General features: G+C 51.8%; 1 protein-coding gene and 1 non-coding gene across 3 annotated transcripts in view; both read right to left on the bottom strand.

Annotated features, from left to right (window-relative positions):
- Window positions 1-15128: 15128 nt before the first annotated feature.
- LOC129400437 (U6 spliceosomal RNA) lies at window positions 15129-15238 on the bottom strand. The gene has a single exon (XR_008627680.1). It is a non-coding gene; the product is annotated as a U6 spliceosomal RNA (small nuclear RNA).
- A 4907-nt stretch (window positions 15239-20145) lies between these two features.
- The window catches only part of KLHL29 (kelch like family member 29), a 255641-nt gene continuing 251575 nt past the window's right edge, over window positions 20146-24211 (bottom strand). For both annotated transcript variants that reach the window (XM_055120101.1, XM_055120102.1), the window contains exons 13-14: window positions 24040-24184; window positions 20146-22332 (exon numbers count right to left, since the gene is read on the bottom strand). In XM_055120101.1, coding sequence (XP_054976076.1) covers window positions 22149-22332; window positions 24040-24184 — 329 coding nt within the window. In that variant the 3' untranslated portion in view covers window positions 20146-22148. The remainder of the gene's footprint in view (window positions 22333-24039; window positions 24185-24211) is intronic.

The raw sequence follows: 24211 nt of genomic DNA, 5'->3' as shown, positions 1-24211 counted from the left end.
GGTCATAGCTGGATGTGTTTCACACACTCCCCCCCCCCACCGCAAAAAAAAAAAAGGGCACAAAAATCCCTGGGAAACATTTTAAAAAATTCATATCAATATTTAAGTGAGGTATAGTTGCACTTGAATTTTTTGGAATGCTGAAGACAAAGAACGTTTATTTACCCTATTTTCATTTCCACTGGACTCAAAATTAATAAAGCGAAAGACTATCTGTGTCATGTTATCCCTAGTCTCTAAATACCTGCAAAGTAATCTTTTGGCTATTTTTTAAAATACAAATTTCTCCTCTTACCCTCACATTTATGTGTTTGTCTCGGGCACTGTGCTGAGCATCTGTGACACGCAGGTGGCATATTCTCCGTCCTTGCGTAGTTTATGGTCCCCTAGGGTGGTTGATGCACAGAGCATTTGTCGTGGTTCAGCAGCATAAGGGCTATGAGCAGAGGTACAGTGCTGTGCGGTGTTCCCCAAGAAGGCATCCGTGCTTCTGTTAGGAGGAAGGGAATGGGGAGGGCTTCTAGAGAACTCTCACTGTATTTCCCCTTTACAGGTGTCTTTCTAGAGATGGGTCCCATTTTACCAAAACCGTTTGGTTTCTCATGATCCTTCATACTACATCTCATCAATTCACACCAGTCATTCTGCAGTGTCTTTTTTTTTTTTTAACATAGGGGTACTGCTATTTATTCAGCCATTGATTAGGCTGATTGAATTAGGTGTGAACTCCATATTTTTAAAATTTTTTAATTGACTATCCATGAGATAGACTATTACAAAGCTGTTTATAATTGGGTTTCAGACATGCAATGATCCAGCATCCCTCCACAAGTGTACATTTCCCACCACCAATATTTCCCTACCACCATCCCCCAACACCCCACTCCCACCCCCAGCCTCCCTTTCCTTCTTGCTTTCTCTCCTTTTCCTTTTGTGCATTACAGTTTGCAATATAGGTGCTAAGAAGTCATGGTGTTTGTTCAGGGAATTCGGTATTTTTATTGGGACGAGAAGGCTGGAGTAACTTTTCAATTGGCTGTCAGCTTTGGGGCGTGCATGTGACTGTTGAGGCTTTCGAAAGTACAGGAAGGTGGAGGGAGTAGCCTATCCTGACCCCGAGGAGGTCTAGATATTTCAGTCACAAAACCTGCATACCAAAATTTTCAGCAGATTATCTTGGTGAGATCGGTCCTGAGATGGTGGAGTCAGACCAGAAGCATGGCGGCGATTTTAGAGTGGGAGCAAGCAGCCACTGGGGGCTCAGCTTGGGCAGGCTCCAGGCTGGCCCACCCGCCTCAGATCTACCCCAATCTGTTCAGCCATGTCCAGGTCCAAGATTAATTGTGGCTTTTGATCTCTTTCAAGATTTATTTATGGGTCTCTAAAATAAGGCCGATAAATGAGCTTGTATAGCTGAGCCGGAGGTGGTTTGTGAGCCTGGCTCCCGCATACCTAACTTTTGGCCATTTAATTTCTTGGTAAATGTGATCCCAAGTTGTTGGGATCTGGCCAGAGGCACAGCAGCAGTTTTGGGGTACCAGGAATCCTGAAGGCACCATCAGGCTGCTGATGCATTCACCCCGAAGTTAAAGGTTGACCTGCTAGCGGCACCATACCCCCACTTTGCGGTGTATTTATCTCACTTGTTCAAATCTTGCTCATATTTCAGGACTGGGGTTGATTTTTTTTTTTATTTTTTGGGTCATACCCGGTGAGCACAGGAGTTACTCCTGGCTCATGCACTCAGGAATTACTCCTGGTAGCGCTCGGGGGACCATATGGGATGCTGGGAATCGAACTCGGGTTGGTCGCGTGCAAGGCAAATGCCCTACCCGCTGTGCTATTGCTCCAACCCCCTAAGCTTACTTTTAAAGTGTTCTTTATTTAAGCACTGACACATGCTTTTAAATTTTTGCCAAGTGCCCTCTCATTTGGGGGCCACAGCTAGAGGTGCTCAGGAATTAATCCTGGCTCTATGCTCAGGATCACTCTTGGTAGGGTTCAGGGGACCCTATGTGATACTGGAGGTTGAACTCAGATTGACTGCATTCTGAAAAGACAAGTGTCCTTCCTACTTTCTGTACTACTTTCTGCTCAGACAGCTCTCTTTTTTCTCTTATGGACCCTATTTTAGAGACTCAAACTATATCGTGCCCAAGTCCTGAAACAGACGTCATCCAAAATCTCATCTTCATTCCAGTGCCTCATTCTAATCATACAGCATGAGCTCATTATTTCCCTCCAAATGGATCTCATTCACCACCCTTACCCCTCTTCATTGCAGCTGACAGTTGGACACCAACCTTCTTGGATGGAAGAGTGTAATGGACATCAATTTAGGGGAGTGTAAACATAAGAAGACACTGTGCTTCATAAGAGCTGTGTGGAGCTGGGGAGATGACTCAAAGGGCTGGAGCACATGCCTTGCACGTAAGCATCCTGGCTTGGATTCCTGGCACAGCATGGTTCCCCTGCACTACCAGGAATGTCCTCTTCTGCACCGAGCAAGAAGGTGGAGGCCCCTCTCCCCCATCCCATATGTTCACATTTTGCTTTGCTGGTGCCAGGGATAGAACTCAAGGCTTCGCACATGGAGGGCAAGTCCTCTGCTGCTGAGATACCTCCCTGGCTTCTAACCTACATAGCACCCATTTACTAGATGCTAGGGACTGTTCTTAGAGCGTTCCAGAAACTCTTAATTCTATGGAAACATTATAAGGTAGAGACATCTACCCCCATTTTATAGGCCTTGGAGGTAAGACCAATTAATTTGCCACTTGAGGGCTGGAGTGATAGCACAATGAATAGGGTGTTTGCCTTACACGCAGCCGACCCAGGTTCGATTCCCAGCATCCCATATGGTCCCCTGAGCACCTCCAGGGGTGAATCCTGAGTGCAGAGCCAGGAGTAACCCCTGTGCATTGCCAGGTGTGACCCAAAAAGAAAAAAAAAATTTGCCATTTGAACTGGCTCCAGAGTTGATGCTCTTGGTCACAGTCCTTGACTTTGTGGTGAACATTGACAAGGTATATCATTTCTGATATACCCATTTCTGATAAACACGGCATGTTTTGAGATGGAGACTGACAGTGAGGAGGACCAGGAAGCCTCCCTGGAAATCAGGATGCCTGCACTAACGCATGAAGATGGGAAACACCTTGCAGAGGCCTGGGGTGACCAGCTGCAGGGAGACACAGCACTGGGCTCCATCCCCCCAGGCCAGAGCTTCATGAACATGGTCGCAGGCTCTGCCGCTTGCCACGTCCATTCTTGGCCTCCAGAGCTGAGATCACCAGGGCCGTCTTGCACTGGGCAGGCACGCCGAAGGGGACCAGGATGCTAAGAATGCCGAGGTCGCGATGGCACTAAGAATGGGAGTCAGGAAAGCAGCGGACATCTCTGCTGCAGTGTAGAACTGACTGGTGAATGATCCCAGCACCAAAGAAGTGTTTTTGGTTCCGCTTAATGAAAGGAGACAGTGAGAGTTGGTTGGCAGCTTGTTCAGGTGGCACAGCGGTTGAGAGCTAAGGAGGTTCTGTCTTAGTGTGGTTTCAGAGACTGGATTCTTTTTATTTATTTATCTATTTATTTGATATAGAAAAATATCAGCCCACACGCCTGGCTGTCCTCCCCAGGGCCCCTCGGAGGGGATGGGCTCCAGCTTCCCTCCCCACCCTGAGCAGAGCTCCTGGCGGCCGAAGACCACCAAAACCTAGCTACAGCCAAACCTAGCTACAGCCATGCTTGAGGCCCATCTCCACATGTTCGGACGGGCCTCACGCATGAAGGTACCGGCAGAGGAACCCAGGTGTGTGTAATCCCATCAACAGCCAACATTCAGAGATTTAAAAGTGAGCCCCCAGAAGAGTGCAGCCACAAAGCGGCCGCATGATATCTTGTAGCTTACTTCTCCCTCTGGGAAAAACTGGCAAGCTTCTGAGAGTTTCCTGCCCACATGGGACAGCCTTGCAAAGCTTCCCATGGTGTATTCGTATGCTAAATCCAGTAACAAGCTGGATCTCATTCCCCTGACCCTGAAAGAGCCTCCAGTGCGACATCATTGGGAGGGCCGAGTCGAGAGAGACTCTTAAGATCTCAGGGAAAGGACGAATGGAGAGGTTACTGAGCCCGCTCGAGAAATCCATGATTAACAGGATTTCATGATCGTGATCTATTTATTTATTTATTTGTTTATTTATTTATTTTGTATTGAATTACTGTGAGCTTCACTTACAAGGCTTTCCATGTTTGAGTTTCAGTCATCCAATGACCGAGCACCCATCCCTCCACCAGTGCACATTCTCCACCACCAATGTCCTCATTATCCCTTCCCCTCCACACCCTCCTCCTCCCCCCAAATGCCCCCCCTGCACCCCTATGGCAGTTTCCCTCTTACTCTCTATTTATGAACATTATGGTTTGCAATACAGGTAACGAGGGGCCATCATGTTTGGTCCTTCATGTACTAAACCCACCTGCCTCTCAGGGGCATGATAAATTCATTTACCCACATTCACCTTTTTTTTTTCTTTTTGGGTCACACCTGGCAATGCACAGGGGTTACTCCTGGCTCTGCACTCAGGAATCACCCCTGGCGGTGCTCAGAGGACCATATGGGATGCTGGGAATCGAACTCTGGTCGGCCGCGTGCAAGGCAAACGCCCTACCTGCTGTGCTATCGCTCCAGCCCCCACATTCACCTTTTTATCCCTGAAGTTTATTAACTTTATCCATGGGGGGAGGGGCTACAGTGCTTGCCCTGGTGGCAGGGTGGTGGTGGTGTGAGGGGCAGGCCATGGTGCTTGAGCAGCTCTTTAGTAGATCTGGCAAAGTGCAAGGCTCCTCGAATGAAACATTAGCGGTTCGTCACAACAGCTTCGCTTCTTTCTCCCAAGCAGAAACACGTCTGGTTGCTGCACCCCTCCCTGCTCCCTGTCCTGTTCCCTTCTCTTCCCAGAGGTCGCACCTCCGATGCCTTCAACGATCATCTTTTCTGCCTGTTTCCCATGTGTGTATTTGAGAAAAGCCATGTGTGCTGAAAGCGGCCAGACGGAGTCTGAGGCCCCGTCCCAGGTCCTCGCTGGGCTGTGTGGCAGGTGCTGCACGCGTCCACCTTTACCTGTAAGTGTCCTGCAAGGGGGCACTGCCCGCCCCAGCCATGGTGCCCTTGTGAGGTGCTGGAGTCCTCTGCTGACGTCACCTCTCATGTGTGTTTGGTTTAGGGGCTCCACCTGGCCGTAATCAGGACACCCTATGTGGTGGTGTCAGTCAAGCTGGGCCTGCCAAGTGCCTTCACCCTTCTACTATTTCTCTGACCAGGAGAAATAATAAATGGAGTTATTTCACATCTTTATTCTGTGCTCTTTAAGTTAGGAATGTGAGCGTGGTTACAGCAGAAGGTAGCTGTCGGAAGCGTGTTCTCCCACATGCCCTGGTTTCCTCCCTCCACCACGCAAGACCTCTTTCTCCCCAGGTCCGTGAGCAATTGCTTTGCTATGCAACTGTATTTTGAAATAATCATCTTAGAAATGGCTACTTTTTTTTTTCTTTTCCAGTTACTGTATCCTTTTCCCTCCTGGAGAACCGTGGCATGCTCCCAGCTGGACGGAATTTTCACCAGACTGTTCCTGTGGCTTTGTTGCTTCCCTTTCATGTGCACATTGTTATTGTTAACATTGTATGTGTCTTATTTTCTATGACGTTTGAGGGACCTATTTATTTTTAGTGAAGGGATGCCCACCTAACAGTGCTCGGGGCCACTCCCAGCATCGTGCTTGGTGGCCACTCCTGCTGATGCAGATGTGCTCCAGTCCAACTCCTACTGAAGTACTATTGACTGTTACAGAGCTTCGAAAGATAACGCAAAGATCTCATACTCATATACATACAAAACCATCACCATGCTAAGTCTGATTAACAGCTGTCGCCACAGATACAGATATTTTCTGGCGAGGGGGTTGGAGAGATAGTCTAACAGGTAGGGCACTTGTTTTGCATGTGGCCAAGCTGGATTTGATCCCCAGCATCCCATATTGTCCCCTGAGCACCTCCAGGAGTAACTCTTGAGTATCATGGGGTATGGCTCCAAAACCAAAACCAAAAACACCCACAGAAATATTTTCTGCTGAGGAGGACTTTGAAGTTGGGCTCTGCAGTTTTCAGCTGTTTTGCCCACCCCTGCAGACAGCAAGATCCAAGTCCCATAGCTTTCCAGATTTGTGGGTTTCACACCTGGCTTTCCCTCCCTCCCTCCCTCCCTCCCACCCTCCCTCCCTCCCTCCCTCCCTCCCTCCCTCCCTCCCTCCCTTCCTTCCTTCCTTCCTTCCTTCCTTCCTTCCTTCCTTCCTTCCTTCCTTCCTTCCTTCCTTCCATCCTTCCTTCCTTCCTTCCTTCCTTCCTTCCTTCCTTCCTTCCTTCCTTCCTTCCTTCCTTCCTTCCTTCCTTCCTTCCTTCCTTCCTGTGGTGCTGGGGATCAAACCCAAGGTCTCACAAGGCAAGTGCTCTGTTGCTGAGCTGTACCCTGGCCCAATATCTGCAAATTTCGTTTTGTATTTTGGCCCACCCCTGGCAGTGCTCAGGGCTTACTCCTAGCTTTGAGCTCAAGGATCACTCCTGGTGGGGTTTGGGGAACCATATGGGGTGCCATATGGGACTGAACCCCCATTGACTGTGTGCAAGGCAAGCACCTTACCTACTGTGCTCCTTCTCAACCCTGTAATCAGCGTAAATAAGTTAATTTAACATCTGTTAATAAGTTATTAACAGGGGCTGGAGCGATAGCACAGCGGGTAGGGCGTTTGCCTTGCACGCGGCTGACCCGGGTTCGATTCCCAGCATCCCATATGGTCCCCTGAGCACCGCCAGGGATAATTCCTGAGTGCAGAGCCAGGAATAATCCATGTGCACCGCTGGGTGTGACCCAAAATGCGGAAAAAAAAAAGAAGTAGAATTAAGATGTTAATTAAGTTTGGCCAGTGGTGCTCAGGGCCACTGATTACCAGAGATTAAACTCGAGGCTTTGAACTTGCCAAACATGTGCTCCAGCCTGAGACTCTCACCTGTTCCTTTTTATATAACGTGTGTGTGTGTTTTGTGTGTGTCTGTGTCTGTGTGTGGAGGGGGAAGGGGTTGCACACCTGGTAGTGCTTGGGGCTGCTCCTGGCAGGGTTCAGGGGACCTTCCTTCTGTGGTGCTGGGGATCAAACCGGAGTGGGCTGTGTGCAAGGCAAGTGCCTTACCTACGACACTGTCTCTCTGGCTTTATTTTTGAGAGCAGGACCAGGAATTGGGAAGGGAGGGACAGATACGGAAGAAACTTTCTAAAGGAACCAAATCCAGTACCCAGAGGAAAGCGCCTTTGCCAGCTAAGTTTCCTCTGCTAAAAGACTGCCTGTGAGGCATAGCTGCCCGCCCAGGTCCCCCCAGCACAATGACAGAGCCAGTGGTTACTTTTTTCTCCTTTTTTTTTTTCTTTTTGGGTCACACCTGGCAATGCCCAGGGGTTACTCCTGGCTCTGCACTCAGGAATTACTCCTAGCGGTGCGCAGGGTTCTGCGGTGGGATGCTGGGAATCGAACCTGGGTTGGCTGCATGCAAGGCAGATGCCCTACCCGCTGTGCTATCGCTCCAGCCCCCAGTGGTTACTTTCAATGTGCCTGTCCTGGCCCGCAGAACCCTAGCACTATCTGTAAGAACCCCCACCCAGCGCAGCCTCCGCCTGGCGGGAGGCTCTGTCTCTTGCCTGGGCTTCCATAAACGTTCCTTCCCTCGCCCTGGTCTCCATGCTCTTTCTCTTTGGCCGAGTGAGGGAGAGACCACGGACCCTCGTGGCGCTCCTGCACCGGCCACACTTTGTGTTTGATCGCCGAATGCCACATCAGCTGCTCTCTAAGGAGCTGGCCTTCTCCCTCGCCTTTCCTGTTCGTTTGGGTCCTCGCTGTCAGTGGCTCCTCGACAGGGCTTGTTAAATCCTCGCTCACTGCTGCAAGTGAAGGGCAGGCACTTGAAAGCTGCTTCAGAGCCAGCGGCCAGGATTTCCAGAGGAGCAGTCTTCTTGAAAATCCGATGGGAAAAGAGCTGAAGATAATAGTCACACCGTGAGCAGCTTGCGTGGGAAAGTGCCCGTCAGCTCCCTGACAGCCGTATAGATCGGGGGGGGGGGGGGGCCGGGAACACCCAGCCACAGAGGGTAGGATGCTAGCCTTGCATGCGTCTGTCCTGGGTTCGATCCCCATCACCCCATAGAGTCTCCGGAACCCCATCAGGAGTGATCACTGAAACCACTGGGGGTGTCCTCCCAGTAAACAAATGAAAACAGTGAAACAAACGGCGACTTTAATCTCATCTCTCTATTCCTTTAAAGAACTGACTCTAACATTTTGTAATTAGGCTGAGAGCAGGAATGTCTTGGAGTTTTACAGATGATGTTGAGGTTCCTGAATCGCCATACGGCCTCCTTTAGTTTACTCCCCACAACATCCCTGTCCTGTGACAACCCCCCCACAACACACACACATACACACACACACACACTAACTTTTCTCTTGTGATCTGGAGGGAATGGAGGTGAATAAGGGGTCCCACTGGTGCCTGGCCCTGTTTCTAGTTGGTGGGAATTGGAGGTGATCAGTGTCATATCTGTCCCCTCACTGTCACTTATGATGCCAGTATGCACTGGTGGGTCCAGAATCTCCCAGTCCCACCATGATGACTAAACATACTATGGGCCATTCTGATCTTCTTACCGGAATTTTGATTTCTCTTTTTTTCTGGAATTGTCTATCTAGAACTTTCTGAGGTTCTTGTTGGATTCACAGAGGAAGCCATCCTTGGCGAGCTCGTCCTTCTGTGGGGAAACTTCAAGCCAAGGCAACAAAAGCAAGTTGAAATAGGGAGATATAAAAAAAAATTAATAAAGCAGACAATGAATGTTGGGTGGTTTTCTTATATAGATGCTTAAAAACATACAGTGTGGATCAGAGAGATAGTACAGAGGGTCGGGTGCTTGCCTTGCTGGTGGCTGACTTGGGGTCAATTCTATCCCCGGCACCTCAGATGGTCCCCCAGGCCCTGCCAGGAGTGATTCCCTAAGTACAAACGAGGATGGAGTAAGCTCTGAGCACCACAGGGTGTGGCCCCCAAGACAAAAACACAACACACACACACACACACACACACACACACACACACCACCACCAACAACAACAAATGAAAAAACCCTGAAGTCATTTTTGCCTTTCCCTTGGTGCGTGCCCGGCCCACCATACCCCATCCACGGCACACACAGCGCGCTCACAACCATGCAGCCTTGGTGCCTTACTCAGCCTTGGTGCCTTACTCAGCCTTGGTGCCTTACTCAGCACAGGTACTTGCTGAGTAAGGAGGGCTGAGGAAGGGACAGCCAATATGGCAACGGCTGTCATGGTTTCAGGATTAAAAAGGCCCCAAATCTGGTTTGTCTGGCACCGACTTGAGTATCTAAGCTATGGAGCTCGAGACAGTGCAGAGGGCAGAGTGCTTGCCTTGCATGCTGCCCACTTGGGCTCAATTCCCAGGACCCCAGATTCTTCCTCAAGACTACCAGGAACAATCCCTGGGCACAGAGTCAGGAATAAGCCCTGAGCACAGCTGGGTATGGCCCCCAAACTAAAGCAATATAGATTTAAAGATATGTATGAAAAATAAAGCTGTATGGGTAGTTTAGGGTCATCTTGTACAGGACCAGGCTAAGAATTTGTCAAGGTGCTGTTGGAACCCAATGGGAGTATGACAGCCCGTGCCCTCCCTCCCCACCACCGGAAGAATTCACGGAAGGTTTTCCTCCAGGATAGACTTTCCTAACAGCATTTCAAAAACTAAGTGTAGTCGAGCAGATTCCTGGATGAAGGGACGTAGAACAAAGGCAGAGAAATAGAAGCAAAGAGATGTAAATCAATTGCAGGCGACCCAGCAAAGGAGGCAGCAGTGTTGAGGCCAGCAAGGACTGGACGGGGGAAGTCGGGAATTCCAGGTGAGGGGTGATGCTGAGACTCACCTGTGTCAGGGAGGTGGCTGTCAGGCTGGAGGGAGAAATGACTGCTGGAAAGCATCGGGGTGAAAGTGCTGTGCCTTGGCGACCTCCCGTGGGGGAGGAGGACAGAGGAAGCCAATGGCTGTCTGGTCTCCGTGGCAGTGGGTGGGGCGCAGCTTGACCACGGGGTCACCGGGTGACAGGAGGAGCCAGCAGGCCTGGGCCCTTTGTCCTACTGGTCTACCCCATCTTCAGACAGGAAGATCCAAAGCTTCAGAGAGTTCAGACTGGGAAGCATCTGGGCTGAACTGCCTGTGCATGAACTCCGAGTGCACCCAGCACCCCTCGGTCCTGGGGAAGTGGCAGGTGGAGGGACAGCATGTCCAGCAGCGGCCCTGGTGGCTCAGACCTACTCACCGCAGAGACAGCAGCACCGAGGCCCCTAAGCGGTCAGCAGCATCCGTGCCAGGACACTGACCTGTGCTATTTCTGGGGAGCCTAACTAGGAGGGTGCACCGGGTTGGTTTGCCACGGGGCCGGACCCCAGTGCATCATGCATGCACAGCGTGAGCCCCCACTTGGGGCTGGGCCCTGCCGCACCCCCCATCTTAGCCATTTTAATTTTATTTATTTATTTATTTATTTATTTATTTATTTATTTATTTTTGCTTTTTGGGCCACACCTGGCTCTGCACAGGGGTTACTCCTGGCTCATGCACTCAGGAATTACTCCTGGCGGTGCTCAGGGGACCATATGGGATGCTGGGAATCGAACCCGGGTCGGCCGCATGCAAGGCAAATGCCCTACCCGCTGTGCTATCGCTCCAGCCCCCCATCTTAGCCGGTTTCAGTGACACTTCCATGACAGCAAGGACAGTTACACGGCTGCACATCCATCCTCACACTCTGGCCCCGCACCTCTCTCTCCCCAGGCAGAAGTGACTCCATGCTAAAGAAGGGGACCCCATCCCCGGCTCGGCAGCCCCCGCGGCCTGGGTTCTGTCTCTGTTGATTGACTGAGAGACGGTCCCTCATGCGGCACAACCGGACTCATGACTGCCTGTATTCCTGGCGCCCGGCTCACGGGATTCCCTCGCGCTGGGGCCGGTGGCAGGATTTTGTTCTTTTATCTCAGGTCTGCTCCTCCGTGGCTGCTTTTCTGGTGCTCCGTAGGCTTGGCTTTCGGGAGGACTTTTATGTCCCCCGGAATGGCCTTGCCTTTGAACATTTCCTCTTGGAACAGCTTGGCGTGGGATTTCCCCGAATCCTGCTGTTGCTCATTTGATAGGAAATCCCTTTTCTGGGACTCGGAGAAGGGAACCTGAATTTCACAGCTCTAGAGCTCTCTCTTCTGTTACTTTGGGGGAAGTGTGGAGGCAGGCTGTGGCTCACTTCCTGCCTTCTGACTCTCTCTCTCTCTCTCTCTCTCTCTCTCTCTCTCTCTCTCTCTCTCTCTCTCTCTCTCTCTCTCTCTCTCTCTCTCTCTCTCGGGTTTCCAGAAGTCATGAGATGGGCACTTAGCACCCGCCCAGCCCACCCCTGGGCGGTGAGTCTGTAAGTGCCAGGCGTGGCGGCTCTTCCCTGCTGGCCGCAGGGTGTGTAGCTGGGGGGAATGGTTCTTTGTCCCTTGTGTTTTAAGGGGCCCTGCCCAGTGGCGTTCCTGGAACTCAGGCACTATTCCCGGTGACAGCCAGAGGGTTTAATGCTCACGCCCAGCTGAGCTGGGGTCTCACCCGAGTCACCCCATCCAGGCTGGGGAGGGGGCCTGCAGCGCCGGGCTTTGAGCTTGAGGCCTCACATGTGGCAGGTATCCGCTCCAGCCCTTGTGACAGCCTCCCCGACCATCTTAGCCCCTTTGGCTGCCACCGAGTAGCTCTGCACTGGTCCTCACACCCGTTCCTCACAGTCTCATAGATGTTATTGGGCTTCTGAGGGGCGGGGGGCGGGGTTCTTGTTTTGTTTTGTTTCAGAATTTTCCACCTTGGACAGTGGGGCTGGTGGGACAGTACAACAGGCAAAGAGCTGTCTTTCACGCAGCCGACCCAGGCTCAGTCCCTTGTAGGTTCCCCCAAGCCTCACCAAGAGTGCTCACTGAGCACAGAGCCAGGAATAAGCCCCAAGCACCGCCACGGGTGGCCCCAAAATATAAAAGAATGAAAAAGAAAACAAACAACCCCCAGAACTTTCCTGCCTGGTTTCTGTCGGCCTCTACTTACTGGACGGTATACAATCTGTCCTGTTGTTCTCTGGAGAGAAGAGGGGTACTCTTCTGCAGAGACGGAGTTTCTGGGAAGGATGGTGAAGGGGATAAGAGGAGGTTTAGAATAGTCACTGACAGGACTTGGAGGACAGATGAGAATCAGGGTGGGGGCGGGGGGCGCCAGCCTGTGACCGTGGGTTTTTTCCTCTCACAGATATCACCCCAATATCTAGCCTCTGAGAAATGAAATTTATCACCTACACAGGCAGGGTGGGGGGCTGGGGGGTGGGGGTTGGGGGGAGGCTTACTGTGGTTCTTGGTGGTGGAATATGTGCACTGGTGAAGGGATGGGTGTTCGAGCATTGTACAACTGAGACTTAAGCATGAAAGCTTTGTAACTTTCCACATGGTGATTCAATTTAAAAAAAAGAAAAGAAAAAATATCTAGCCTCTAAGGAGGCTGACCTGGGATTAGGATTAGGATCAGGGTTTTGCCTCAGGGCTGGTTTGAGGGAAGTCCGGACTGTTGTGTGGCTGAGGCCACCTGGGGTGTGGTGTTCAAGCCCTGAATTTGGACAGAGATGAAAGCAGGTGGATGGCCCACGCGGGACATCAGAGCAGAGTGTTGATAAGGAAACTGGGGAGGGATGCAGGGGTCAGAGTGAGAGTATGGCGGGCAAAGCGCTCAAAAGCCTCACTGGCAACCAACCCAGGTTCAATTTCTACATCCCATATGGTCCCCGATCCCTGCCAGGATAGTGGTCCCTGAGTACAGAGCCAGGAGTAAGCCCTGAGCACTGCCAAGCATGAATCTGTTTCCCCACCAAATAAATAAACAAATAAATAAAAAGGAAAAATAAAAAGCAGGTGAGTGAGAGGGCCGGGGAGACGTTAGTCAGCCAAGGCTGCCATGTCTTTGGTGGGACAGATGCAGGTTTGAAAAAAGGTCCGGAGCGATAGCACAGCGGGTAGGGCGTTTGCCTTACACGCGGCCGACCCGGGTTCGATTCCCAGCATCCCATATGGTCCCCCGAGCACCGCCAGGAGTAATTCCTGAGTGCAGAGCCAGGAGTAACCCCTGAACATCTCTGGGTGTGATCCAAAAAGCAAAAAATAAATAAATAAATAAATAAATAAAAGAAAAGAAAAGAAAAAGAAAAGGAAAGGAAAAAGGTCCTGGGCAGGCACTGCTTTGTATATTTGACTGACTAAAAGTGCTACAGCTTCCAGACTCAGTCAATGAGAAAGCAGTGAGCATTACTCTAAAATCGAACATCGCCCCCTGCACTGAAGAGCCACACATGAAAGCCACAAGTGCAGACACTTTGGAGCCATTGATGGGTGCTGGGAGGGGCAGGGAACCGGCCCGACAGCTCTCTGCAGCAGCAAAGCAAGGCTGGTCGGACGTCACGTTCCTGCTCTGCCTTGCGTATATTTTGCTCGTCACTTAGAGGACCTTAAGAAAGGGGTGGCAATTCCATTCCAAATTTTCTATGCCAGAGTTTTAATGGGTGGAAAATTTTTTTTTTCCTTTTTGCTTTTTTGGGTCACACCTGGCAATGTGCAAGGGTTTCTCCTGGCTCTACACTCAGGAATTACTCCTGGTGGTGCTCGGGGGACCATATGGGATGCGGGGGATCGAACCCGGGTCAGCCACATGTAAGGCAAACGCCCTACCCGCTGTGCTGTAGCTCCAGTCCCAGGAAAGCATTTTTTTAACAAGCCTTTACATAGTGTCCTTTTAAGATGAAACATGACAATCTACTGGAAACACTATACTGACTGTGTCAGGAAGTAAAGGGTATTTTCGGGGGAAAGTCTCAAATGACTGCGCACCAGCAGGCTGTCAGCTCTGGGGTTTACCATCCTCAGATAAAGACATTTTTCGAATAAGAGTATGTTAAAAAACAAAAGTTGTAACAAAAGGCGTAATTGCCTATCATGCTGTTGAAAGTCAGTTTCACATCTTAAGAATATTGCTTGCCACTAATTTCCATACTGTTTGAATTTAACTACGTAGAAATACAAAAGCAAACCTCAAAAGGCCCACTCCTCTCCCCATCTTGACAGGATGTATTGCTGGAGGTGGCTGTAACTTTGTTCAAGTAAACACAGATATGAAACAGTGTTTTTAAGCTTAATATAATTTAAGGAGACTGCTGGAAATAATGGGACTGATTTTGAATCTTAAATACCGTTAGGACGAGAGATGAGTTTCTTGGCTTTCTTCTGTAGCTGACTTGTAGAGAAGATTGTCACGGTTTTATTATTCCAGGTTTTATTACTTTTTTATTTTTTAATTACTTTATTACGTTTTTGGCGTTTTGGGTCACACCTAGCAATGCACAGGGGTTACTCGTGGCTCATGCACTCAGGAATTACTCCTGGTGGTGCTCAGGGGACCATATGGGATGCTGGGAATCAAACTCAGGTTGGCCTCGTGCAAGGCAAATGTCCTACCTGCTGTGCTATTGCTCCGGCCCTTTTTTTTTTTTTTTCAATTTTAATTAGTGAATCACTGTGGGGTACAGTTGCAAACTTATGAACTTTCATGTTTGCATTTGATTTACATCCCTCCACCAGAGCCCATTCTCCCCCACCAATGTTCCCAGTATCCCTCCCACCACCCCCGCCCCAACCCCCACCACCCCACCCTGCCTCTGCGGCAGGGCATTCCCTTTGTTCTCTCTCCTGTTGGGTGTTGTAGTTTGCAACGGAGGTATTGAGTGACCATCATGTTCAGTCTATAGTCTACTTTGGTATTCCAGCTCTATTTTTTAATTTTTTAAAAAATACGCCAATACGCCATCGGGCTACACTAGCATGCGACGGGGACGAATGGCGATGTTACTAGCACCTGCTTGAGCAAATAGAAGAACAACGGGATGACAGTGATACAGTGATAGTGATAATTTTTTTAAAAATATGGAACGCTTCATGAATTTGCGTGTCATCCTTGCACAGGGGCCATGTTAATTTTCTCTGTATCGTTCCAATTTTAGTATGTGTGCTGCTGCCGAAGCAAGCACTGTTCCAGGTTTTAAAAGTGAAAAAAAAGTGGGATTGGAGCTAGAGCACGGCGGGTAGTGTGTTTGCCTTGCACACGGCCAGCCCGGGTTCATCCCCGGCACCACATATGGTCTCCTGAGTCCCACCAGGAGGGATCCCCAAGCTCAGAGCCAGGAGTCAGCCCCAGCAGACCATGAGTGCCCCCCCACCCAAAGAAACCAAACAAAAACATGAAAAAGGGTCCAAGAGTCTTTTCCAGAAATTCTGGGCCACACTTTTGTGACTGTTTTGTCTCGGTGTGGTGGGTGTTTCAGATGCTGTGTGGAGTGGCTCTTGTGAATTTCCCCCTGTTGTAACGGAAGAGATGCTGAAGTGTCTTCGGAGTTAAGAATATGGCAGTGAGATGTTTTGTTGTGTTCAGAAAAAGGATGTTATTGACTTCAAGGGACAGGATCTTATTCGTTCTGCCACACTATACACATGTAGCAGGCTTCCTTGAGAAGATATTCTTGAGAATTCTGCATTAGCATTTGCTGCTTTTTTAATTTTATTTTGGTCGGGAGCCACGCCAAGTGATGCTCAGGGCTGACTCCTGGCTCTGTATGCAGGGATTATTCCTAGTGGTTCTCAGGGGACCAGATGGGATATTAGGAATTGGACCTGGGTTGGCAATGTGCAAGGCAAGTACCCTACCCGCTGTGCTAGCATTCTGGCCCCGAGAACCTGCTTTCTGACTCTTGCACCATCTCCACCTTTACCTTCTTTTAAATTTTTATTTATTTATCTTGTATTTTGAGTCACTGGTGGTACTCAGGGCTTACTTCTAGTTCTGTGCTCAGAGATCACTCTTGGCAGGGCTCAGGGGACTGTATGTGGTGCTAGGGATCAAACCAGGGTTGGCTGCTTGCAAGGCAGCCTGCAAGTGCCTTACTCATTGTACTGTCTCTCTGGTCCCCCAACTTTACTTTCTTCCAAGGGGGAGGGGCAACAGGTATTGGCCCCAGAATCCCCTGTGTCAATTTGATCATCATTTAGGAGAAAAGTTGTCCAGAACTGAATTGTGGTAATTTGTGACCAGACACGTCAATACCTTGTTCATGAGCCTCAGCAAAACAGGAGTGAATATTTGTCTGTTTTTTACTCCAGGAAATTCTGTAGTAGAGTCCGGCTTACCCTCAATTCAACATTTCTCAAACGTCTTAAAATTGTGTCCACAAATGTTTCCAGTGATGCGTGGGCAGTGGCCATCCTGCTTCTAGGATCTGAATAAAGAACTGAGTGAGATGCATGGGGTGGGAAGCACTATTCACAGTAGCTGGAATCCGGAAACAGCCCGAGTGCCTGAGAACAGATGACTACATAAAGAAACTATGGTACATCTACAAACTGGAATACTACGAGGCCATTAGGAAGAATGAAGTCATGAAATTTGCTAATAAATGGATGGAGAGTATCATGCTGAGTGAAATGAGTCAGAAGGAGAAGGACAGACAGAATGACTGCATTCATTTGTGGGGTGTGTGTGTGTGTGTGTGTGTGTGTGTGCTAATATCCAAGGCCAAGGGTAAACAGGCACCAGGAGATTGGTCAGTCTGGTCAAAGGATGGAAGCCTGCCACAATAGTGTGGGGGTGGAGGCCAGTGAAGGGCAGTTAGAATAGAGAAGGGGCCAACATGACAATAATAGATGGAAATGATCATTTTGGACAGGAAATGAGTGTTGAAATCAGGTAAAGGGATATACCTGATGGCCCTTTCATTATCTGTATTGCAGACCATCCATAAGACCCAAAAGGAGAGAGAGAGAGAGAGAGAGAGAGAGAGAGAGAGAGAGAGAGAGAGAGACAGACAGACAGACAGACAGACAGACAGACAGACAGAGACAGACAGAGGACTGGGGCGCAGGGAGGGAAACTGGGGCCATTGGTGTTTGGAAACGTACACTGTGAAGGGACAAGTGTTAGAACATTATATGACTAAAACCGCATCATGAACAACTGTGTAACTGCGTATATCATTGTGATTTAAAAAAAATCTTTCTAAAATAATTTATTTGAAAGCAAAAAGTGTGTTCTGTAGAGCAGAGCGGCCTGGGGTGGCAGGAGGCCTGGCGAGGGAGGGAGCGCGCTCTGGGCCCAGCACAGCCCCCGCCGTAGACTGGGACACACGCTTCATGCTCTTCCAGGGCCCCGGGGTCACTGCCCATCCTTATCCAGCGTGTCCTGTACTCCTCACGGCACTTGCCGTGTTGCGTCCAGCCATGGGAACTGGTTGTTGGCAGGGGTTTCCCCCCCAACATTTGTCTTCCTTACGGCACTCGGAATATGGTGACATGCATGGCACTGGCCCCGTTCCTTCCCCCAAAGCACCATGTCAGTTGTGACGGTGCCTGGCATGACTCAGGAGCCCCTGCCCCTCCCCCCACACACACACCAGCCTCATCAGCACCCGAAGCATCACCCGCCCGCCCCCTTATCCTTGGGCTAGGGAAGTGTATGCAAGGGACAAACCTGTTTGCTGGCGTGGGGTTGTCTGTCTATGTTTCCTGGCCATCTTCACTCCTTGCTGGGTCTGACTATGACCAAGTTTGCCTGGGAATCCCATTCTTTTCTTACAATCAGGCATCACAGTTTAAAGAAGTATTAAAGTCTATGTTTCTTATTTTAAAGTTTTATATTTGGAGGCCCTCAGGGCTTACTCCTGACTGTGCTCAGGGAACCATACGTGGTTCTGGGGGTGGAATCTGCGCCAGCTGCACACAGGTGAGGACTTAAACCTTCTACTTTCCATTCTGTTCTCGACGTCATTGGGTTTGTTTGGTTTTGTTTTGGGGCTTCTTGGGTCACACCTGGCGATGCTCAGGGGTTCCTCCTGGCTCTGCACTCAGGAGTTACTGTTGGTGGTGCCAGGGGACCATGTGGGATGCTGGGGATCAAACCCGGGTGGGCTGAGAGCAAGGCAAACGCCCTCCCCACTGTACCATCCACCAGCCCTTGACGTCATTGTTTGAGAGTTGTGGATCAACCACGCAGTTTCTTATCGAGTGCCGTGGGCTTGCTCGGGGGCTTACTCAGTGAGCTCAGGGCTCACTGCTGGCTCTGTGCGCTGAGATGACCGCACAGTCACAGACTTAGACTGGGACACACGCTTCCTGTTCTTCCAGGATCCCTGTGCTGCTGCCTGTTCCGATTCAGTGTGTCACAGGCTCCCCACGGCATCTGCTGGGTCGTGTCTATCCGTGGGAGCTGGATGTTGGTGCAGGCTGTCCGTCTTTCTGTCTTTGTGTCTGTGTGTCTCTGTCTGTTTCTGTCTCTCTGTCTCTCTCTCTAACATTTCTTTGGACACACCCAGCAGTGCTCAGGTTCCAGGAACTAAACTGCAGTGAGCCGTGTGCCAGGCCTGTGTCTCAGGCCCTGCACCATCTCTCTGGCCTCTGACTCATAGTTCTGTAATAGCCATCCAGGCTGTCTCCACTTTGGAGAAGCTCGTGTTCTCTCCTGAATGCACGCTCCTCTCGTCGCTTTCTTCTCTCACACTTATTTCAAGAAATTTCTTTCAACAAGAACTATTTCACACAACAACAACAACAACAACAACAACAACAACAACAACAACAACAACAACAACAGCAGCAGCAACAGCAAACCCTATCCATCCTGTCTCATGTGGGTTGAATTCTTTTGTTTTGTTTTGATCTCTTCTCATTTTGGCGAGGAGAAGAACCCTGTGCACTCGAGGGTCTGTGGCGAGCGGCTTCCTTACCGCCATGGCAGACGTGGCGAAAGGCCCTGAGAGACACGTGTGTCAGCAAGACCCCTGCTGCAGACAGGAGCTGTTGACAGACCCCCTGTCTGCTCGTTAGCGGCCGATGCAATGTGCTGACCTTTCTAGGCTTAAGGCTAAAGCAAACAGACTTTTAAAAAATAAATTAATTTAAAATAAAATAAAGCAAACAGACTTCTTCATGTCTAAGGACTTGCTTCTCCGAGCAGGAGAGAGCTAACACAGTATACTCTTTTCTTTCTTGAAAGTTTGTTTTGGGGCCACCTCCAGCAGACCTTAGAGCTTGCTCCTGGCTCTGTATTCACTCCCAGGCCCACTGTTGGCAGTGCTGGGTGAGGGTGGGAGACACATCCTCTGTGGTGCTGAGGGTCACGCCGGGGCCAGCCACATGTCAGGCAAGCACCCTAGCCCTGACCTGTCTCTCCCACCCCAGGGAGCTCAGCTTCTCTCACAGGCTGCGATGTTGGTGCTTGACGAACACAATCTCTCACCCACGCCCCATCCTTTCCCTGAGGACGGAAGGCGGGGAGGTGGAGAGGCCGTGGGTGAGGGTGCCCGCCAGCAAGCGCTCTGCAGTGCTCCCACTTACCCAGACCCGCTGTCTGTGGATGTTTGTCTTGTCGGGGTACCCTAGGTGGGTGGGGAGCGCTTCCAAGCATGAAAGCCCGGCAAAGTCACCTTCTCCCACTACTCTGAAATCTCAGCACCTGTCCGGGTGCGAGTGGGCAGTCCAGGGCGCGGCTTAGAGCCGAGCCGAGCAAGTGACGGGGAGTGGAGAGCTGGGAGGCAGCCCGACTGTTCTGCAGGATAGATGCCCACCTTGTTGGTCTTCCTGGAGGAAGAGGCTGAAGAGCTATGCAGCGTGGGCACGCCCCCCTGCAAAGAGTCCCCGGAAGGATGACGCTGACTCAAAATTTTCTTGAGCATGACACAGAAGGGGTCGCGCTTATATTGGAAGAACAGCCCCGCGCCCAACCCAGAACATCTCCCTCTAACTGCCCTTTATTCTCAGCTTCCTGGTCCACTCTCTCCCTCCCCTTGCTCGAATCTGATCTGACGGAGAGCAGAGTCCAGCGAGCAGTGCGGGGGAGGGAGGGGAGGCCGCTGGGCCGTGGCCGATGAGAGATGGGACGGTGGCCACCAAGTCTAGATCTATAAATATATTTATTATAATATAACAAGAACTTAACAATAAACATAGACTATGTACAATACCGTTACAGAGAACCCTGTTTTATATCATTCACAGACATCGCCAGTTTGCTCCAGTGTGATCGATGAGGAGAGAAACGGAATTCCAATGTCATCTGTGTCGAGCTGGGTGAGACTAAGGCCTCCTTTGGAGGCAGACGCACGCCCACGCTAACGTTAGCCCTGCCCCAGGCAGTTAGAGGTTTGTGCTCCGGTCCATGGGTTCACACTTGCACCCTGTTTGACATAAATACTTTAAATGACATACAATGTATGTAAGTTTTGTGCTTATTACTTTTTTAAAAGAATAAATAATATTAAAAACTGCATAACGAAGCTCGGGATCTTGTCCAAGTGGGAACCATACTTGGAGCGGGAGGAGGGCCTGACGCTGGGATCAGAAATTTGTGTCATCGAATACTGAGAGGCAGGGAGAGGTGGGGGGGGTTGGGGGGGTCCTGTCCCTCTTCTCCTCACGTGTGATGGCGGAAATGATGGCAAGTGGACTTCCGAGATAGAAAAAATGGTGGATGTGTATTTGGTACCAACTTCGACTCAGCGGAGGCGGCGGGGCAGCCTTCTTCTTGCCTGGAACGGGGACTGATCACCGGGTGAGGCCCGAGGGGCTGAGGACGCGCGGGAAGGCCTTTGTCTTTGGAGCCCTGGGGAACCCTCCCTCCTGGCTCCCCTGTCTCAGCTCCGCGGGGCTGCGGGCCCCGCTGGCCCGGCTCTTCCAAGAAGGGCAGTCCTCATCCTGAGAGCTCCTGCGGCAGGCGCCTGAATATATAGCTATAAATATCAAAAATAGTCTCCTGTGCTTGGCAGACACGACCCTCTCTTCCGCTTCCCTCTCTTCCCAGCCAGCCGGCCGGGGGCCTCAGCTGGACCTCACGGAGGGAGCCGCGCTGGGCCCAGCGGCCAGTACTGGTCTCCTTCTAGAACACAAGCTTCTCTCTTGGACAATGCCTGCTGGGAGGCACAGTTTTTATGAGGGGGGAGGGGCTGTTTCGAAGTTCCTTTTTCTAAAAAATAAAATGGGGGTGGGGAGGCGCTCCCTCCCTCCCCCCTCCAGGAGAGGGCCTCTATTCTGCACATAGAAAAATTAGAGCAAGTGCCCCCCCATCTCTGGCACTGCCTACAAAGAGCGGTGGAGGGGGGGGAACCCCCGCCTTTAGCCTCGTGGCTGCCCCCTCTTAGTACTTAAAAATAGCCTTTTGTTGAGCAAGAAAATGCCTTGGAAATCTGAATCATTCATACCGGATCAGAGGAAGCCAGCACCACCTCCCCTGTTCTTCTCCAACCCAAACACGGAAAGCAAACCCTGGGAAGGACAGACGCTGTCCCCGGCTGTCCCCACAGCAGCTGGCACACACACACACACACACACACACACACACACACACACGCACGCGCACACATACACGCACGCACGCGCACACGCACGCACGCAGTGGGCAGCCGCTCTGCATTGTCCTCGTTTCCTCTGGGCCACGGCAAGTGGAGATCGGCTAAAAACTAAAGGAGGAATCAAAGTGGTAAGGACACTTTGATCGTATGTCAAGAGAGCCTGATACCTAATACCGTCCTAGGGGAACTGATCTACGGCTGTGGGGGGCGGGGGGGGGGGAGCAAGCTTGCTCTGCAGGAAGGAAAAAAACAGCTTCTCTCTCCCAGTTGAAAAATATGTGTAACTCTATTGCACCGGGCAGAGTGAGCGCCTCCGTTGAGAGCAAGTGCCTCGCAGCAACCCCAAGGCCCCGCTCGCTTGGTGGGGGATGGGGGGGCTCTGCGCCCCACCGCTACGGCCCCCCCGGAAAGGCGAGGAGGCTTGTCTACATTCAATGTAGAGAGGATTCGGAACGGGGCACGCGGGTCCCTCGAGTGTGCGGGTCGGCCTCCGGGGGCGCTGAACGCGGGTCGTGGCGAGTGGGTGGCCCGGGCGCGCTTCCTGCGGATGTCAGCCACTCTGGATGTACTTCTTGATCACCACGCAGCCGTGTCTGAACACGGGGCAGGGCATGTGCGGGAGGAGGGTCCACGTGTTGGTGGCGGGCTCGTAGGCCTCCATGTTGCCCAGGGCGGGCCCCTCGCTGCTCACGATGCCCCCCGTGGCGTAGATCTTGCCGTCCAGCACCACGGCGCTATGAGGGTGGGGGGAGAAGCGGGGAGAGAATTAGCTGATGGCCCCCTGCGCAGCCCCCAGGGGACCCGCTTTCCTGGCCTAACGCGGTACCTCTCTCTTCTGCAGGTCTGCCAGACTTGGAACAGCTGTAAGAAACACCTCTCCTGGGGCCAGGGAGATGGTCGGGGGGCGGGGGGGGGGGGAGGTGGGGGGCTTCCATCCCAGGCACCATTCACATATGAGTGATCCCTGAGCACAGAGGCAGGAGTAATCCCTGAGCAACCACCACTCGTGTCACCCACCCGCCCCCCAAGGGAACTCTTTTCCTGATGCATGCTCAGCACATCTATGTCATTGCGGTGCTGAGTGTAATCGCCAGGATGTGGAAATAACCCAAACGTCTAACTGCTGCTGAGTGGATCAAGAACTTTAGGGCAATATCCACAACAGGATACTGGGCAGCTGCAGAAAAACAAGAAATCATGCAAATTGACTCGACGGGGATGGAACTAGAGAATATCCTGCCGAGTGGGGCCAGTCAGGGGAGGGGCGGGTGCAGAGTGGTCTCTCAGAGGTGGGATTCACAAACGGACACAGTATGGGAGCAACCGCAGGCCAGAGGCCCACAGAACCTAGCTGGGTGGGGGGCGGGGGGGCCTGCGGGACAGATACTCTGATGGTGGGTGTGGTGCTGGAACAAGCTGTGCTTGACCCTACCCCTCACAGCCAATCACAGCGTCCCAACAAACGTGGGGAGAAAATAAAGCCACCTTTCGTCAGGCGAAGCAGGACAGCAGGTGTACTGGCCCCCCAAAATGCAGTGAGCCCCGAGGGGCCCGCCTGGCATCTTTGCCCCTGGGCACAGAGCCAGGGTCAGTAGGCAGAGAGGCGGCTGGGCAGCAGGTCGGGTCACCTGGGAGAATCCCAGAACCAGCACTTCCTGCGGGAGGAGGGGGTGGTGGAGGGATTGTACTAAACCCTTATGGGGGTGTGTCCAGTCCCTCCGGAGCACGTGACCGGAAGTCACGTGAGCGCAGCACTTGATCTGCCGGAACCGCCCCAGATCCCGACTCCCGTGCCCCAGACGCGGCCACAGGGGGTTGTGGTGGGGGATTCTGTGTTTTGCTCTGGACACCCGTCAAGCTGCCTTCCGAGGGACCTAAGAAATGAGGTTTTGGGCCGGATCGATGATACAGCAGAGAGGGCGTTTGCCTTGTATGCGGGCGACCCAGGTTCGATTCCCAGCATCCCATATGGATCCCCAGGCACTGCCAGGAGTGATTCCTGAGTGCAGAGCCAGGAGTAGCCCCTGAGCATGGCTGGGTGTGACCCAAAAAACCAAAAAAAAAAAAAAAAACGAAATGAGGTTTCTGGGGGACTCCCGACTTAGCTGTTCCTCCTAGGGCAGGAAGGGGTGGGGTGAGGCATCAGGGTCTGCGTCTCACTGCCCGGGGCTGCTGCCCTGCAGATCTCAGGGCCTGACCCCGCCTGTCTCTTCCCCGGGGAGCGACGGAGTGCGTGGCAGGACCCGGCACAGAGGCCGTGGCATGGCCAGGGTCACCACTGCCGTGCGGGGCCTCTCTGACCGCGCAGGCCGTTGTTTCTAGCTTGGAGAAGGCGGGGTTGTCCCCGGGAGCCCCAGGGTTGGGTTTCTGGGGGCCCTGCCCTGGAGCCGTGGCTGGGGCTCCCCCCGCCCTGCAGTCCTCCCGCCCCCAGCCCCCCTCACCTGCAGAACTGGCGGGAGTGATTCATGTTGGGGCCCGCCTTAATGTTGCCCTTGTCCGGGTCGTAGATGGTCGTGGCCCTGGCGTAGGCGCCGCCCAGGATGAAGACGAAGCCGTTGAGGGTGACGGCCGGCGCGTACTTGTTGTCTGCGGGCAGAAAGGTCGGGCTTTGAC

The sequence above is a fragment of the Sorex araneus genome, chromosome X, assembly GCF_027595985.1.
Source record: "Sorex araneus isolate mSorAra2 chromosome X, mSorAra2.pri, whole genome shotgun sequence".
Lineage (NCBI taxonomy): Eukaryota > Metazoa > Chordata > Mammalia > Eulipotyphla > Soricidae > Sorex > Sorex araneus.
This window is presented reverse-complemented; position numbering and strand designations above follow the sequence as displayed.